General features: G+C 34.9%; 3 protein-coding genes across 3 annotated transcripts; all 3 read left to right on the forward strand.

Moving 5' to 3' along the window:
• The first annotated feature begins 1,464 nt into the window (after positions 1 to 1,464).
• LOC125876587 (receptor-like protein EIX1) lies at positions 1,465 to 3,311 on the forward strand. The gene has a single exon (XM_049557798.1). It carries the CDS (start codon positions 1,504 to 1,506, stop codon positions 3,277 to 3,279), a length of 1,776 nt encoding a protein of 591 aa, XP_049413755.1. The 5' UTR covers positions 1,465 to 1,503; the 3' UTR covers positions 3,280 to 3,311.
• Positions 3,312 to 5,052: 1,741 nt separating this feature from the next.
• LOC125876676 (serine carboxypeptidase II-2) lies at positions 5,053 to 12,077 on the forward strand. The gene is made up of 10 exons (XM_049557893.1): positions 5,053 to 5,391; positions 6,927 to 7,034; positions 7,889 to 7,984; positions 8,085 to 8,177; positions 9,252 to 9,337; positions 9,448 to 9,711; positions 10,048 to 10,181; positions 10,831 to 10,926; positions 11,480 to 11,585; positions 11,728 to 12,077. Exons 1-10 carry the CDS (start codon positions 5,139 to 5,141, stop codon positions 11,887 to 11,889), a joined length of 1,398 nt encoding a protein of 465 aa, XP_049413850.1. The 5' UTR covers positions 5,053 to 5,138; the 3' UTR covers positions 11,890 to 12,077.
• A 3,317-nt stretch (positions 12,078 to 15,394) lies between these two features.
• On the forward strand, positions 15,395 to 18,777 carry LOC125875903 (pentatricopeptide repeat-containing protein At4g30825, chloroplastic). Its single transcript, XM_049556966.1, has one exon. It carries the CDS (start codon positions 15,867 to 15,869, stop codon positions 18,678 to 18,680), a length of 2,814 nt encoding a protein of 937 aa, XP_049412923.1. The 5' UTR covers positions 15,395 to 15,866; the 3' UTR covers positions 18,681 to 18,777.
• The last annotated feature ends 98 nt before the right edge of the window (positions 18,778 to 18,875 follow it).

The following is an 18,875-nucleotide window of genomic DNA, read 5'->3' on the forward strand; positions in this document are numbered from 1 at the left end:
GTGTTCAAGATTGACTATAAGCCCTTCTAAACAAGCCCTAGTGTGAAAGTAGAAAAGAATTATTGACTTGACACCACAAGGACAAAGACTCTACTCCCAAATGCTTCTTTTGTCTAGGTCAATACTAGCTTAATTTTTTTGATAACCAACTTGCACGCACTTCAACTAAATTCACGAGATATCTAACACCTCCACTAGCAACATGTACCAAGTAATTATGTTAATCAATGTTAGGAACGGTGGAAAAAAATCATATACTATTTTTGTCCTCGCTGAATCTGAACCTGAAACCTCATGATTCTCAACCACGACTACTAGGCGGCCACCATACTATGCCTATAAATGACAAGAGATGTTCCTTCCCCCTTCATTCACAAACAAACAAATATGAAGAACAATTCACTTCAACTTATCTTTCTCATATTGTTATCTCAACTTTTCTATTTCACTTGCATAAACCATCACTTTGTTTCCTCTACTAACACCTCTTGCATTGAAACAGAGAAAAATGCACTTCTAAACCTTAAAGAAAATCTTACAGATCCTTCAGGCAAGCTATCTTCTTGGATTGATCAACAAGATTGTTGCCAATGGCTTGGTGTAACATGTAACAACAAGACCGGGCACGTCGTAAAGATTGATCTTAGGAACAAATACTCAACAGAACATGAATTGAGAGGTGTGATTAATCCATCTTTACTTAAGTTACAACAATTGAGATACTTAGACTTAAGCATGAACAATTTTGAAGGAATCAAAGTACCTGAATTCATCGGTCGCCTTAATGAACTAAGGTATCTCAATCTATCTGGTGCATCTTTTACTGGTTTAGTCTCTTCATTCCTTAAAAACCTCTCAAATTTGCAAGTTCTTGATTTAGGAGGCTTAGATCTTAGTAAAGATGCTAATTCTTGGCTTCAAATAATCAATGATCATGTTCCTTCTCTGTTGGAGTTGCGTTTGCCTCGATGTCAACTTTTAAACATTCCTTCTTCTTTTCCATTACTAAATCTTACTTCCCTTTTGGTACTTGATCTTTCCAACAATGCTTTTAACTCATGTACATTTCCTCAATGGATATTCAAACTTAGTAGCCTTGTGTATCTTGACTTAAGCTCCAACAGTATCTGTAGTGAACTGCCTGATGAGTTTGCTAAGCTCACTTTCCTTGAACATCTTGATCTGTCTTTGAACTACGGTATCAATGGGACACTCAAGAGGAGCTTGGGGAAACTATGTAATTTGAAGAGTTTGATCCTGTCTTACAACAACATCAGTGGAGACATAATCGAGTTCATCGATGCGTTATCTGAATGCCAAAGCAATAGCTTGGAGACATTGGAGTTGAGTTTCAATAAATTGACAGGAAATCTTCCTGATGCATTAGGCAACTTGAGGAAACTGAAACATCTTCAGCTGAGGTATAACTCACTGACAGGCACAATACCTGAAAGTATAGGGAAGTTATTATCTTTGGAGACATTCTACCTCACATCAAACAAAATGAGTGGGAACATCACCACGAGTATCGGACAGCTCATGTCGTTGGTCTCGTTGGATATCTCGGAGAATATGTGGGATGGTATTGTCACTGAAGCTCATTTGGTGAATCTTTCCAACTTGCAAGAGTTTTCAGTTGGGATGAAACTTAGTGAAAATATTACCTTGGCATTCGATATCAGCCTGAATTGGAATCCTTCATTCAGGCTGACATTCTTGACTATTCAGTCATGCCAATTAGGTCCTGAATTCCCACATTGGCTGAAGGATCAGAATGAGCTCACCAGCCTAATACTCAACACCGTGGGGATTTCTGATGCGGTACCTGATTGGTTTGTAGAGTTGGATTTGAAGCTTGATAATCTAGACATGTCTTTCAACAACTTGACAGGGAAAGTTCCAAACAAATTCAAGTTCAACTTTCAAGCCAATGTGGATTTAACCACCAATCGGTTCGAGGGACCTCTCCCACTATGGCCTTCTAATGTTACAACATTGTATCTGAGGGATAACTTGTTTTCAGGACCTATTCCTCTCAACATTTGTGAAGCACTTCCCAATACGGGAGACTTGGATATCTCCAAGAACAATCTAAATGGCACAATTCCCTTATGCATAGGTGATATGAATCAGTTAACTACCTTAGCCCTCGATAACAACCAACTTATTGGACAAGTTCCTGATTTCTGGGGTAAGCTACCATATCTTTACTGGATAGATATGTCAGAGAATCGCCTATCCGGACAAATTCCACACTCACTAGGCTCTCTTGCTTATCTGATGTTCTTAAGACTCTCAGGCAACAATCTCTCTGGAGAACTGCCTTTGAGTTTGAGAAATTGCACGAAAATGATCAACATTGATCTTAGTAACAATCAGTTGTCAGGGCTAATCCCAGCTTGGTTAGGGGAAACAATGAGATCACTGTTAATCCTTAGTGTAAGGAACAACAGGTTTTTCGGTCACATTCCTTTAAAAATCTGTAGCCTTTCAGGTCTTCACATACTAGACCTTTCAGGAAACAACTTATCCGGTTCTGTCCCGTCCTGTTTTGGAAACTTGGAAGGGTTCAAGGTTGAGCTAACTGATGTAGAAGCTAAACAATATCAAGGTACATTGAAGCTTGAGGCAAAAGGAAGAACACTTTCTTATGATAGAATCCTTTATCTAGTAAACAGTATCGACCTCTCGAGCAACAGTTTGTCTGGTGAAATCCCGGAAGAGTTAACAAACTTACACAAACTTGGAACCTTGAACTTGTCTATGAACCATTTGACAGGACATATACCAACAGATATCGGAAAGTTACGTTGGGTTGAAACGTTAGATCTTTCAATAAATCAGTTATCAGGTACTATCCCACCAAGCTTAGCTACATTAGACTTTTTGAGTCATTTGAACTTGTCATACAATAAGTTGACAGGAAGAATTCCTACTAGTACTCAGTTTCAAACCAAAGTTGATCCAACAATTTTTCAAGGAAATGTTGCACTTTGTGGTCCTCCTTTGGAACAATGTGTTGGTGATAGGACTACGACGACGACAACATCACAAAGTGGAGGAAATGATGAAGGGGAAACAGATGATGAAGATCAACTTGAGAAAGTATGGTTCTTTGCTGTTGTTGGTTTGGGATATATAGTTGGTTTTTGGGCATTTTTTGGCAGTTTGATCTTCAAGAAAAGATGGAGAATTGCTTATTGCAGATTCATTGAGAGGTGTATTTTGGAGTTCTATGAAATGTCTTGTAGTTTTGTGAAAAAAATGTTAGGAGTCTAATAAGCTATGTTACTCGGACTCTTCAAAAATGTCGAGGGGTGTGTGTGAGATCCTCCAAATATAGTGTATTTTGAAGGATCCGACACGGGTGCAGTAGGAGAGTCCGAGCAACTTAGCTAATAAGTGGAGCTATAGGAGTTTGTCTCTGCAATTCTGTTATATGTTATGTTTTAGTTTCAATATAGCACATATTACTACTTTTTCTATATGTAAAATAATGCTACCTAAGTATTGACACTTATAGAAATGCCAGTGTTTTGGGTAGAGTTACGACATGTGAAGAGTGGTCAGTTGAACACTTTTACGTAGGTCAAAATAATACTTCTTATATATGTATACATGTTCACAAGACTATTGTAGTACATATAATTAGGAAGTTGTTTAAATAGTATCTAAGACTATTCTTATACTTAATTTGCATGCATCTACTTGTATAAATAGAGCACATTCTATGTGAAATATGGAGTAAATAGTAATAGTACAATTTTAACATAACACATCAGTAATTAAGCGAAAGAATAATAGGTAATAATCATGGTAAATTAGTGGATATTCACAAGTAAAATGATCAAAAGTTCACGTTTCAGTTAGTTACATTTCAAAAGTGCTAATAATCCTTAACATGGTTATTTTTATGGCATAATATGTTTTATGGGACGCCACATCGCATAGAACGTCAAGTAAGATCTATATGTTTATCTGTTCAATTTTATACAAATTTAATTACATACTTACATATACTCAAAATTAAAACCATTAATATTAAATAAAACGATATATTTATGTATTTATGCCTCTAAAATATGACGGAGTATATAATAGGAAAAAAAATAATCTTTGTCCTACCTTTTAGTGAACCAATTGCACCATATACACGTTTCCATCATACATAAGGGAGGTTGCAAGTTGCAACAATCATGGCATAAAAGCCACATTGCTTTTTAATCAGCACAGCAAACAAAAACAGGCATATCATGTGCACAACAACAAAAAAACAACACCAATCCTTACGTTAATAAATAGGTTTAAAATTAATATTAAAAAAGTATGCGAATAGATACTTAAATTTGTATAAAGTTGAACATGTATATATATGTGTGTGTTTTATGTGATATAATACATATAGGATTGTCAATTTATATATCTACTTGTTCAACTTAGAATAAATTTAAATATCTATTTATACACGCTTAAAGTTGGAGAACATAGATACTAGCTTAAGATATAAAACAAAAGTAAAACACACACAAAATTCTCTCTTAATTAATGTTCTCTAAGGAACCTGTAAAAAAGAAACCCAACAAATAATTTAAGATGTAAGGACCAATTTAAAATTTTATGCGTTTGTAGCTTGTAAAATTTAACAAAATTTTCCTAATATTTATGAAATCTCACGTTAAAACTCCTCGTAAATACTAGATATTCTTCTCATCTGTTCTAGCTTTAATATAAAATTACTTTGGTGCCTATTTTTAGTAGGAAATGGCCAAGGTACGAGTTGGTATGTTAATTCCGATTCGACTTAACTCAATAACTTTGATTCAAACCTTTAACTTATAATAAAATTTTTATTAAATATATACAAATTATTAATTTCAAATTTATAAACTTTAAATTTTGACTCCACCCTCTAAAAGTAACACATATATCATAAAATTAATAGAAATAGGTAAAAAGTTTGAGACAAACAAACAAAGGAAATCATGAATCATGTGCACGACACTGCAACAACAAATCTAATCGTTACGTTAACAAAATCATAATTGACACCATATTTAAAAAAGTGACAAAAATATGATCTTTATATACCCCATTATCCTCATTTTTTCTACCAGTTAATAAAAATTTCCACCAAGAAAATGTTAAATCTCATTTGGGTTTTTGTTGTTCTTGGTTTATTTTTCATTTCTGGTAGTTTTTCTGTAACCCCAAATGCACAAAAACTATTAGACAGAGTTTCTAAGCTTCCTGGTCAAGGGTTTAATGTGAACTTTGCACATTATTCTGGTTATGTTACTGTAAATGAGGAATCTGAAAGAGCTCTTTTTTATTGGTTTTTTGAAGCTGTTGATGATCCATCTTCAAAGCCTCTTGTTCTTTGGCTCAATGGAGGTTTGCAGCTCATCCCAAAGTTTTAATCTTTCTTTTGTTTGTTTGCATTGTATCTTAAGTTTGACTGTGCACGTAGTTTAAGAAATAAAGATAGATTTTTGAATGTTGTGGTCTTAAATTTGTCACATGCAATGTTGGAATTGTAAAAAGACAATCTTTTTGGGACATATTGAAAAGTAAGGTAAGACACTTAAATTGGGACGGAGGGGTATATTTCCTTGTTCTCTTTTAGCTTGTGTTAGGTTGGTTTTTTGTTGTTTTGTTTGATTCTTTTGTTGTATATAGCAAAAATTGAAGAGCAGTACTGAAATTATGTTGAAGAAAGAGGGGATTTTGTTGAAAAAATATAATGTGCTAATAGGACGATAAAGAATTCGTTTTTCGGTTATATATATCTTGTTTGTTAGAGTGGGTTAGAGTCCCGCATTGGTTTGGGAATGGACAAGTGATTTGCTAGCTTTTAGGGTTGAGTTAGGTTCAAGTCCTATATCTTTACATGGTTTCAGGGGCTCCTGGTCCATGCTTCAATTAGGCCTGAGCGTGAAGGGAGTGTTCGAGTGGGTTAGAGTCCTACATTGGTTGGGGAATGGAATGGTGGTTGTTTATATGGACTTGGATTATCCTCCCATCAAGAGTTAGCTTTTGAGTTTGAGTAGTCTCAGTTGTTATATCTTTACAATTGCATTCTAGTTACATTTTCTTATTCTCCTTTGGCTTGTGTTTTGTTGGTTTTTGTTGTTTTGTTTGATTCTTTTGTCGTATATAACAAAAATTGAAGACAGAGGCGAAACCAAGATTAAGAGTTTGGGGGTTCTAAATTTCGTTAATAACCGTCAATTAATGTTGTTAGGGGTTTACAAATTAATATACATATATATTTAATTAATTTTCTAGTACAAATATAGGGTCTACATAAAAGCTACTAGGTTCGTCCGAACCCATGAAGCCCCACCTAGCTCCGCCTCTGATTGAAGAGCAATGGTGAAACTAGGCTGAAGAAAGAGGGGATTTTGTTGAAAAATTATACATGTGTTAATAGCACAATAAAGAATTTGTTTTTCGGTTATATATAAGCTGATGAATCTTCTTGACATGAGAGAAAATTCTAGTGAAGTGACAAAGGGGTTAAAAGATTGCACATTATGCCCTTTCTTTGTTTGATTACATTTTCTTGTTCTCTTTGAGCTTGTCTTTGTTTGATTGTTTTATTGTATATAACAAAAATTAAAGAGTAATGGCAGAACTAGGTTGAAAAATAGTAATGTGCAAATAGGACAATAAATAATTCGTTTTTCGGTTATATATAAGCTGTTGAATCCTCTTGACATAAGAGAAAATTCTAGTGAAGTGGCAAAGGGGTTAAAAGATTGCTACTTCTGAATCCCCTTATGAAAATTCCTGGCTTTGTCAGTGTTGAAGAGTCATCAATTCCCATATGGTTGAAGTTGGATGATCATTTTCCTCCAATAAAATGGTTGTTCAATGTGGTTGATTGTGCCAATGATTTGTTTATTACTGATTATGGGTTCTTACAGGTCCAGGATGTTCGTCGATTGCCTTTGGGTTAGCTGAGGAACTTGGACCCTTTCATATTGAGAAAGACGGCAAGACCCTCTATTGGAATCCTTACTCTTGGAACTTAGGTATGTTTCATAATGCCCCTTCTTTTTGCTATAAAAACTTATTCTACTGTTGAGGGATTTTACCTTTCTAAGCATGCTCGTCATAAATAACATTTTTATGAGATGTATAATATATGCTTATACATTCATGTGCCCACTTCATGGGATTCACTTCAGTGTGTCCAACCTTAAGAAGAAAACTTTAGCAGTGTCAAAACATAGAATGTAAGTGATGGGCAAACTTTATAGTTGTTCTTAGATTTCACATGTGGTTGTAAATGGTTCAAAACGAATTTCGTTTTGGAGAGGAAGCTTAAATTATGTCACTGGAGAATCAAGGCTTATTGTTTTTGCTCTGGTATCTTACCGATTGGTGTGATACCAAAGAGATTATTGCTGTGGTTACATTTGATTGTTGTAATGGTTTTTTTTTGTAAATTTTAAGGGAAAGGACTAATATCTTTCTTGGGGGGAGGAGGGGGCGACTGAGTATCAACTTCTTTTAGCTAGTACTGCGGTCTATACAATTGTCTTCTTGTTGGTGTTCAAAGATGGATTTTACTCTTATTGTATCGGGAAAATGATGTCATTAGGCATTGATGGAGCATGGTTTCACTTTCTAGTCAGATTAGTTTATGTACGGATTCTTTGACCCAGTTTTACCTTGTCTGACTTAAGTAGTTATAGGAAGCCAGTGTTTCTTCAAACAATAGAGGTTAGAAATTCACCAGATATTCCATGTTTACTCGACAATTTTACCCCGAGGCACATTGCTTCTGAAGTATGTATACATTTGGTCTTTGGACATAATTCTCTGAAGCATTGTTTTAGGAACTTATCAGGATGGAGTCTGACTCAGTTATCTGTTTCTGCAGCTGCAAACGTGTTATTTCTCGACTCGCCTGTTGGAGTTGGTTATTCCTATTCAAACACTTCATCTGATCATCTCAACAATGGTGACACTCGGACAGGTAGTCATATGACCTTTTGAGTGCTTTTCTTTAGGTTATTGTCCGTATATATCTGTAAACATGTATTAAATTTTCTTCAATTATTGTTGTTGCATTACAGCTGCGGACTCCCTTGTATTTTTACTGAAGTGGCTTGAACGATTTCCAGAATATAAAGGAAGAGAATTTTATATTTCAGGAGAGAGCTATGCTGGTAATATTATTTTTCTAATCTACTTGTGAGATTTAGGTTTCGAACATTTACTGGTTAGCTGTATCCAGTGCAATATGATTAGATCCCTTAGTCAATTGACGGTGGCCAAATATATCGGGTGCATTGTTGATAAGTAGCTGGTCATCAAGATGAAATTACATGTCGATTTATGCTTATGGAGGAAATCCATAAGCATTCCAGGAATTCGATTGTTTTTGTATATTTATTACATAGATGGAGTCATAAAGATCCTTTACTGCCTTACAACTCACTAATTGACGTCATTTGTTCGCTGCTCTAATTGACAGTACATATTCATGCCCTCTGGTTTGTCTCAAACAGAGAAAATTGAAGTTGACAATTTAAAAGGAAAAAGGAAGCAAGAGGACTTCTGGAGTATCATGTCATTTCACTTGATATACTAGTTGATATTCTCCCTCTTTCTGTATAAGCATTCCTTTGAGTTGATTAATTTCAAGTTGTCTGTTGACAATTCACCATACAGCCTCTAATCCTATTCTAGGCATTGAATTATTGTTGCCTGTTGTCTGTTTTCGAGAAAGATCTTTCTTCATATGATTTATTTCTAATATTTAAAGATGTTTGGATGTCAGCAATTATCTAGCCTCTCAACATTTGATAGGATTTATACAAGCAACAATTGTGGAGGTCAGGGATTCGGGTAGAAGGCTAGTAGTAAATAGTTTTGTGTCTCGTCTCTCCTGGTAGTAGTATTAGTATTATTTTTGGTATTTTTTTCATTTCACTATTTCAGTATTTCTCATTCTTAGTTTTCTTTTACTACTTGTTGTCTCTTATATATGCCTCTATTTTCTTACTGTATTGCTGTTGTTACTGCTTATGTCTTCATAAATTTTGTATTTTTGCTTTGCTTGAGTCGAGGGTTTATTGGAAATGACCTCTGTATCTGCCAAGGTAGGGGTAAGGTCTGCGTACACTCTACTTTCCCCAGATCGCACTTGTGGGACTATTCTGGGTTTGTTGCTGTTATCTTGGGTAGCTCATTCAATTACTGAAACAACTGTGGTTTACTTATTCGTGGTTGTGGACCAGGGCATTATGTTCCTCAGCTAAGTCAAGCTATTGTGAGGCACAACCATGGCTTAAAGACGCAAGTGATCAACTTAAAAGGTTTCATGGTATGCACGCTTGTTTCTCAACCCAAAGCACACATACATATAAGATTATCAAAGACAAAACATTTGCATTTGTGTAGTATAGTACTAACACTAGGTAATGAACGCTGCAGGTTGGAAATGCTTTGACTGATGACTATAATGATTACTTGGGACTATTTCAATTTATGTGGTCAGCTGGAATGATTTCTGACCAAACATACAAGCAGGCGAATGCCTTGTGCCACGATCAATCATATTTGAGACCCTCAGAGCAGTGTGATAAGATTCTTGAACAGGCTAATGAAGAAATCGGAAATATTGATAGCTACAGCATCTTCACTCCAGCATGCACAGCCAAATTTAGTATACTAAACCACTTGCTCAGAAAGAGCAATGTAAGTGACTGGAACTTTATTCCCACGTTAACTTCAGTTATAAAGTTTTAACTCTATTCACTTATAGTGTTCATTGTCTGAGTAGTGAGTAAACATGATTTTTTGGAATGGTAATGGTTTAATCACACTTTCTTCTATTACTTTCCATTTTTTCCTGTAGGATCATTGAGATGCTATCAACATGCGACGTTTTCAGTATATACCTGTTAAATTTGATTGAAAATGTGATTCTAAACTTGGATAACATGCTGCTTCAAAATGATTGAAATTAAACTTTTGAAAAAGATTTACTTATCACTATTTTGATCACTGATAAAATTTTATGCCTTTAAATAGAGTATAGGCCATCTCAGAAGAAGCTATGATCCATGTACAGAGCAACACTCGAAAATCTACTTCAATCTTCCTGAAGTTCAGAATGCTCTTCATGTTGATAAGAGAAACTCATCATTCAAATGGGTAACTTGCAGGTATTTTCATTTCTCTTCCAACACCTGCTCACTGAAAAAAGCAGCAACCTCGTTGTTTCTTCTCTTCTTCAGCAGCAAGTTACACTTCCGTTTGATTTTCTTTCTTTTCTTTCATTGCTGTCCCCATACATAACAAAATAAAAACTACAGGATAAGAACGGTAAATGAACGGGCAACCAAGTGTGCGGCCTAGTGGTCAATGAAATGGGTTGAGAACCATGGGGTCTCAGGTTCAAGTCCCAATAGAGATAAAAAACACTAGGTGATTTCTTCCCATCTAACCAAGCTCTGGTGGATACATGTGCTGGTGGGACTTGGGAGTTAGCAGGTACCTCGTGGTATTAGTCGAGGAGTGTGGAAGCTGACCGGGCACCATGGTTATAAAAAAAAGAAGTGTAAATGGATGATGGTTGGTTTGAAATGTTGAGGGCTGCTTGCCTTCTAAAAGAAAGGAAAAACTAAAAGTCCATGGGGGTTTACAGATGTTGAAGGGGATCTCATGCAATGTCTTTATTATATATGAGTCAAAATGGAAAATGCATTATTGTGTAGGCTAATCGAATCAGTGAGCTAGCCCCTTTTGTCTTTCAATTGTACATGTCATATACTAGGTAGGAGCTATGTATTTACTCATTTTCCCTACTTGCAGTGAAGAAGTATCCAGCGGTTGGAAGGATTCTCCCAAGTCAGTGCTGGATGTCTATCGTGAATTGATAAAGTCAGGCCTTCGTATTTGGGTTTTTAGGTATGCTTTTATCCTAATGCTAAGCTTTTCCTTCTCTTCTCACATTGACTTGATAAGTTGGCAAGCATTGCGATTTTAGGATGTAAAAAATAAGTCAGTGAATGCTAGTATTCGTTTTGTTTCAAGCAGAATTGTACGCAACATTCACAATTCTGATGGTATTCATTTAAGTTAGTGTTAAACCTGCTTAACAAACTACAACATTCTCTATATGCCAATTATTGCTCATCCGATTGTTTAATAACCTACTATTTTGAGAAAGAGAGAGGGAACTTTGAAACTCCCAATAGTTTGTTAAACTAGTATTACAAACAAAGTTGATAAGTAGTTATGTTGAGGATGTTAAGGGGTGAAGTATGATAAGAAAGTTAAACTTGGTTTCAATTGAAACATAGAATCTAAAAGCTTTGATATATACTCAAGACTGCTTGCAGACATCATTGCGCGATCCTCAAAACGTTTTTTCAGAATATTATAGGCACTTTTACCACTAATGTGAGCTGACAAAATGCTGATACTGCGAGGAATGTTTGTTTGTTTAATTTTATGGCAGTGGAGACACAGATGCTGTGATCCCAGTTACATCAACTCGTTACAGCATAGATGCTCTAAAATTGCCAACTGTTGCTCCTTGGCGCGCTTGGTATGATGATGGACAGGTATTTTCATTGCTCACTTTTGTCATATTTCAAGAAGTACCTCAAATTCAATCTGTCTATAGCTCTGCAATTGCTTATTTCTTGATTTAGTATCAATTCTGATCACGTCAAACTACTATCATACCATTAATGCGTTAAACAGGTTGGAGGATGGACTCAGGAGTACAAAGGGTTGACATTTGTTACAGTAAGAGGTGCTGGACATGAAGTTGCTCTGCATAGACCGAAACAAGCTCTCACTCTCGTCAAGTCGTTCTTAACAGGAACATCTATGCCTAGTTTGGAACTAATTAGTGACTCTTAGTTCTGCTTTTCTTTTTCTTTTTCCAAGCTGATGCTTGTTTATCTTTAGCTTGTGATCTTTTTATAAAAACTCGATGCCACGCTTATGAGTTGTAAGATTTTATCATCTAAAGCAAGTATGAAATGGAACCAAAGTTGTGTTGCATTTATATGATTTGAGAATGAATTCTACTTCTCTTGCCATCCCTATGTTTGTGCTTCATGAATTTCAGTACTTGTAAATCAGATAGAATTTCTGGATGGCTGAGAGTGAAAGTTTCAAGTGGTGGATGCTTAGGGAAGGGTTTTCTTTTTACTTGTTTGATAGGAAGATGGTAAAAAAGGGAGCCTGGTGCACTAAGCTCCCGCTACGTACATGGTTCAAGGAAGCTAAGGATCGGACCACATGAGTTTATTGTACGCAATCCATGTATGTAAGAGGTTGTTTCAACAACTTTTGTATAAACTTAAACAGAACACAACTACTGTCTGGTGAAAATAAGGTCAACAATATAAAGAGATCACTACACCTTGTTTGGATGGTGATTACTTATCGTTTCATAATGTATTGTATTATTTTGATGAATACAATGTTTGAATCGATTGTATTGTTTCTCGTCAAAAAAATAAAATAAAATTATTGTATGTGTGGCATTATGTAATGATAGAGAACAAAAATAATATATACAAATGTTATATCCATTAAAACAACCGATATGAAATATTACGAAACAATATGGATGAAGTATGATTGATTCAATAGAAAATTTGGGAAAAGACATTTCATGAGATATAATGTAAAACAACATAATACTAAAAAACAACCAATAAAAAAAGAGAAAAGTTATTAAATATGGATAATTATTGAATAGTTGACCACAACAAGAATTGTTAGGACAACATTCTTCATTATGATTTTGTTGTTCATGGGATGAAATATTAAGAACAATAGATGGATTGACACTTTCTTCCTTGAATGCCATTATATCAAACTCGTAGAGTTATCAATATGAGTCGATTCAATTCAGATGATGACTTAAAAGGAGCAAAAACAAATATATAGAAGTGATTTTTCTTTTTTTTAGTTGGAAATAAGAATCCCAATCCTATTTAAGGTAAGTTTGTTTATGGCACTTTTTTAAAACAAATAGGAAACTTTTCCTAAAACGTATCTTTTTTTCTTTGGTAATAAAAAATAGTACGTAATATATATTAATACTTAATAGCTATTAAGAATCATAATTTAAATACAGACTACGTTGAATATATTAAAATGTGTATTGGCATTCGACTATTAAATAATTAAAATTATTTATTCTTTTCAACATTATAATTCAAGTCGTTCAACTTTTACTAAGTTTTAATTTATTTTTTATTTTTTATAATTTGTTTATATACCTAATAAAACTTGTTTCCTTATGTGGTCATAAAATATGTACCCAACAAATTGAACAGGTTAAAAATAGATTGAATTAATAAATAAAACCACGTAATAAAAGGACTCCTAATTTAAATTGGAATGGTATTAAATCTCTCCTATTCCAAATAAAAAAACGTTATTTATAATAAGTTTCCTTGTAATAATATATGTCTTACCTCTATATATATTTCACTTTTAATTCAAAAAAAAATATTTTCAAGAAAACAAACAATGGCATATCAAAGTGAAAGTATCAAGGCAATTAAAATAAGGGTGTTTAATTGGATGCAAAACATGATTAAAAATCGTGTTATTATTCATCATCACCAATTAGGATCTTCATCGAGATTTGGGTTTTTAGTTTTAAGGGTAACGAATCGAATTAGGATCGTTAGACCTCGAACTTGTGACTCTAAAAATCGTGGAGGACAATCAAAAAAGACAACTTTCAAGAAAAGTGTTCAACCTTTGAAGATTTGTGAAACTCCGGAGGAATTTGTTGAAAGTATTGATTTTGCTTTAAGGTTATCGGAATTGTTCTTTAAAGACACGATTCCACATTTAGCTAACGCAATTTATAATTATTTATCGAGTAGCTTTGGTAAAAATTTGAACTTTTTGAGTAATGTGGATGATGAGTTTAGCAAAATTGTTGTGGCTATAGATGTTGACATGCAAAGTGGAAGATTTGATATCTCCTCAAAAAGTTGTGATGATATTTATAAATTTCGATTAACTGATTTGTACGAAACACTCATTAATGATCATGATGATGACAAAGGCGAATTTTGTTTACAAGTTGATGGGGTTCAAGAATCTTGTGTTGGGGTTAGTAAAAAGAGAAAAATTGAAGTGCAAAATATTCTTGTAATTGAAGTAGAATATACTTTCAATGATCCTAATGTTCAAGAAATTTTGGATACTTTGTTGGATTTTCTGACCAAGAGAAAGGGATTTAATAATAAGATTGAGGCTTTTGATGGGAAAAATCAAGAATTCATAGAAGTGAAAAGTGGATTGAAGATTACGAAACTGGAAAAGGAGAATGTTATGAATTTTGAATTGGGAGATATATGTTCGGTTTGTTTTGAGATTTTTGAAGAAAAATCCGTTGTCGTGATTACTCCTTGTTCACATATATTTCATAGAAGTTGCTTATTTACGTGGCTATCGGAAAATAACACGTGTCCTATATGTAGAGAAGATTGTGATGTATAAGTAATTCTTGATGTTCATATTTTTTGTTGAAAAAAGTAATTCTTTTGAATTCGGACTCGATAATGTTATTGGACTATTTTGAGAAAAATTATGATGGACTAGTTTGTTAGCTTCAGAAGAAGCTCATACATGATTTTATCACTATCATAAAAAAGGAAAACTAATTTATATGTCTTTCTTATAACAAAAATCACCAACTTAAATATAAAATTAGCAAGAACCACAAACTCTACACTAATTTTGTCCATGCATGCTGCTATATCATTACTAGTGATTTTAAATTCATATTCCCAAATTGCAGAAAAAATAATAATAATCCAAACTTAGGTTAATCTTTTTTAATACATTTGGTCTAGGGTTCAAGGTTTTAGTTTTAAAAATTGATATAAATAATCGTCCATCAAAATAATAGCCATTCATACATATGTTTGTTGTATATCATTGTATAACATACATAAAACATCCATTTTGACAAAAATAATCGTCCATCAAAATAATAGACCTTAGTATATAGTTTTGCTTTATATCAAACATACATTTTTATGCAAAATAATATATATTAAAGGTATATCTAATTGACGAATGTAACTACTTTGACGGCCAACCAAGTGTCTAAACTCAGTTGGTTGGCTACCTAAACTCTCACCTTATTGGTGAGGGTTCGATTCCCCACATTGCAATCCCTTCTCGTATCCCACTTTTTTAAAAAAATAAAAAATATCTAATTTTCCCCTTTTTTCCCAATAAAAAGAAAAACACCATTTACTAGCAAGTAGCAAGAAGACAAAAGGGTAAAAGGAATGTTGCAACTAGTCTCCATGTCATCTTCTAACAATCACCACTAGCTCAAACTCTCAAAATCAAAATCCCAAAATTTTCCACTCCACTGCTTCACTATTTCAACTTCCCATTATCCTCTCAAAAAGCTTCCCCCTTTTTCTCATTTTTTTTGCCTAATCTTCAAGGTAAGCCCTCAAAACTCTAATCTTGATAACTCCCAACCAACCCCATTTAGCTAAATTTTAACTTTGTTTTTTTGTAAATTTTGAATCTTGATAACTTCCAAGCAACCCCTTTTAGCTAAATTTTGATTTTCTTTATGTGAAGTGTTGAATCTTGACAACTCCCCACCAACCCCTTTTAGCTAAATTTTGACTTTGTTTTTTGTAAATTTTGAGTCTTGATAACTCCCCCTCCAACCCCTTTTAGCTAAATTTTGATTTTGCTTTTTGTGAAATTTTGAATCTTGATTACTCCCCACCAATCCCTTTTAGCTAAATTTTGAGTTTGTTTTTAATAAATTTGGAATCTTGATGAGTTGATGCTGAAGTTGTCAGCTTTTCTTGAGGCCACTCTGCTTCATGGCCTCTTTGAAATTACCCCTTTATGTAGATAGTTCATGGGAATCCAAGAAACTTAATTGCACAGTAAAAGCTTTGAACTTTACTGATTCTAAGTGTTGGGTTCCCTCATTTTTGGGTGGTGGTGCATTTGTGGTTAGCCCATTTTGTAATGTGAAGCACATTAGAGTTTCAAGATTAGAAACTGAGGAATTAGAGACTTCTGAGTTGAGTTTAGATGGTGACGGGGTTGATGGTTATGAAGGTGAGTTAGGAAATGAGAGTTTTGTTACTGAAAGACCAAATCTTGGGAGGGATTCTCAGAAAGGGAAGTTTAATGTTTGGAGAAGATTTAGGAGGGTGAAGAAGGTACCCAAAGACTCGAATTATAGGTCTAGTTTTAGATTGAAAGATAGGAAAAATGGAATGGAAGAAAATCCCAGGATTGTGTTTGATGTAAATAGTGATGAGAATGTGATAGATAGCCAAAATGGGGTTGATTTTGATGATGAGAATATCGGGTCTGACTCGAGTTTAGATCAGTGTAATGCAATATTGAAAGAGCTCGAAAGGGGTGATGATGGGAAAGCGTTGAGTTTTTTCCGATGGATGAGGAAAAATGGGAAGTTAAAACAAAATGTTACTGCCTATAATTTGATACTCCGTGTCTTGGGGAGAAGTGGCGATTGGGATGGGGCGGAGGGAATGATTAAGGAAATGAGTATGGAGTCGGGTTGTAAGCTTACATATCAAGTTTTCAATACCCTTATTTATGCTTGTCATAAAAAAGGGCTCGTGGAGTTGGGTGCTAAGTGGTTCCACATGATGTTGGAAAATGGAGTTCAGCCAAATATAGCAACTTTTGGGATGCTAATGGCTCTGTATCAGAAAGGATGGCATGTTGAGGAAGCAGAATTTGCATTTTCAATGATGAGGAATCTCAAAACTATGTGCCAGTCTGCATATTCCTCTATGTTGACGATATATACGCGAATGAGATTGTATGATAAAGCAGAAGAAATCATTGGCTTTTTGAGGAAAGATGAAGTAATTCTGAATCTAGAGAATTGGTTGGTTCTGCTTAATGCTTACTGTCAACAAGGCAAGTTACTCGAGGCAGAGCAGGTCTTAGCTTCCATGAACCAAGCTGGTTTTTCGCCAAATATAGTTGCATACAACACATTGATCACTGGATATGGGAAGATTTCCAACATGCTTGATGCACAACGCTTGTTTGGTGACCTTAAAAGGGTTGGAGTGGATCCTGATGAAACAACTTACAGGTCTATGATAGAAGGGTGGGGTCGGACAGACAATTATGAGGAAGCAAATAGATACTATGTGGAACTGAAAAGACTTGGACACAAGCCAAGCTCGTCTAATTTGTACACAATACTAAATTTACAAGTCAAGCATGGAGACGAAGTGGATGTTGTTAGAACTATTGAGGAAATGATGCACACTGGCGGCGAAAAGTCAACCATCCTTGGCATTCTTTTGCAAGCATATGAGAAGCTTGAACTCATTCATGAAGTTCCTTCAATTTTGGGAGGTTCTTTATATGATCATGTTTTGAGAAACCAGATAGCTTGTTCAAGTCTGGTGATGGCTTATGTGAAAAACAGCATGATACATGATGCGTTAAAAGTCTTACGGGAAAAGCAGTGGAAGGATGCTTTATTTGAGGACAACTTGTACCATTTGTTAATTTGCTCATGCAAAGATTTTGGGCATCCAGAGAATGCTGTGAAAGTGTTCACTTGTATGCCAAAATCTGATAAGCCTAACTTACATATAATATGCACTATGATAGACATTTACAGTACAAACAACAATTTTGCTGAAGCTGAAAAGCTTTATCTAATGTTGAAGAATTCAAATGTCAAATTGGACACAATAACTTTCAGTGTTGTGGTAAGGATGTATATGAAATCTGGAGCCTTAGAAGAAGCCTGCTCTGTGTTGGATGATATGGACAAACAAAAAAACATTGTTCCAGACACATATTTGCTCCGTGATATGCTCCGGATCTACCAGCGATGTGACAAGAAGGACAAATTGGCAGATCTTTACTACAAACTTGTGAAAAGAGGAGTCATCTGGGATCAGGAAATGTACAGTTGTGTCATAAACTGCTGTGCCCGTGCACTGCCAGTTGATGAGCTTTCGAGGCTTTTCGATGAGATGCTTAAACGTGGATTCTTACCTAATACAGTCACCTTCAATGTCATGCTTGACGTATATGGGAAATCCAGACTCTTCAAAAGAGCAAGAGAGGTTTTTTCAATGGCTAAAAAGTGTGGTTTGGCTGATGTTATCTCTTACAACACTCTCATAGCTGCATATGGGAGAAGCAAAGACTTCAAGAATATGTCATCAACTGTCAAGAAAATGCACTTCAATGGCTTTTCAGTTTCTCTTGAAGCCTACAATTGTATGTTAGATGCCTATGGGAAAGAAGGACAAATGGAGAAATTCCGTAATGTCTTGGAAAGACTGAAGGAATCTGGTCACTCTTCTGATCATTACACTTACAACATTATGATAAACATTTATGGCGAGCTAGGTTGGATTGAAGAAGTTTCGGATGTACTGGCAGAATTAAAGGAATCAGGATCAATTGGACCTGATTTGTGCAGCTATAACACATTGATAAAGGCTTATGGAATTGCTGGAATGGTTGAACATGCAGTAGATTTGGTCAAGGAAATGCGCAAAAATGGAATTGAACCTGATCGAATAACCTACACTAACCTAATCAATGCATTACGGAAAAATGATAAGTTTCTTGAGGCTGTTAAGTGGTCTTTATGGATGAAGCAGATTGGATTATAAATATCAATCTGGAAAATGGTGCTGTTATTCATCACGGCCTATTCGTCTCCGGTTTAAAGGTAAATACATGTTATACTCAAGCAGGTGTTTGTATTATCTTCTTTGAATTGTGCTGTTATTACATCTTGTTGACTGCAAAGTGTCCTACTTGCTATAGTTTATTGCACTGAAAATGAGCCTTTCACCCCCCCCCCC

This window comes from Solanum stenotomum, chromosome 9, assembly GCF_019186545.1.
Source record: "Solanum stenotomum isolate F172 chromosome 9, ASM1918654v1, whole genome shotgun sequence".
Taxonomy (NCBI): Eukaryota; Viridiplantae; Streptophyta; class Magnoliopsida; order Solanales; family Solanaceae; genus Solanum; species Solanum stenotomum.

Bases quoted from the DNA above. Each gene is read 5' to 3' on its own strand.
- LOC125876587 (XM_049557798.1), top strand. From the start codon at position 1,504: ATGAGTGGGAACATCACCACGAGTATCGGACAGCTCATGTCGTTGGTC.
- LOC125876676 (XM_049557893.1), top strand. From the start codon at position 5,139: ATGTTAAATCTCATTTGGGTTTTTGTTGTTCTTGGTTTATTTTTCATT. The intron at 7,035-7,888 runs GTATGTTTCATA...CTGTTTCTGCAG, and splicing joins TCCTTACTCTTGGAACTTAG to CTGCAAACGTGTTATTTCTC. The intron at 10,927-11,479 runs GTATGCTTTTAT...ATTTTATGGCAG, and splicing joins CTTCGTATTTGGGTTTTTAG to TGGAGACACAGATGCTGTGA.
- LOC125875903 (XM_049556966.1), top strand. From the start codon at position 15,867: ATGGCCTCTTTGAAATTACCCCTTTATGTAGATAGTTCATGGGAATCC.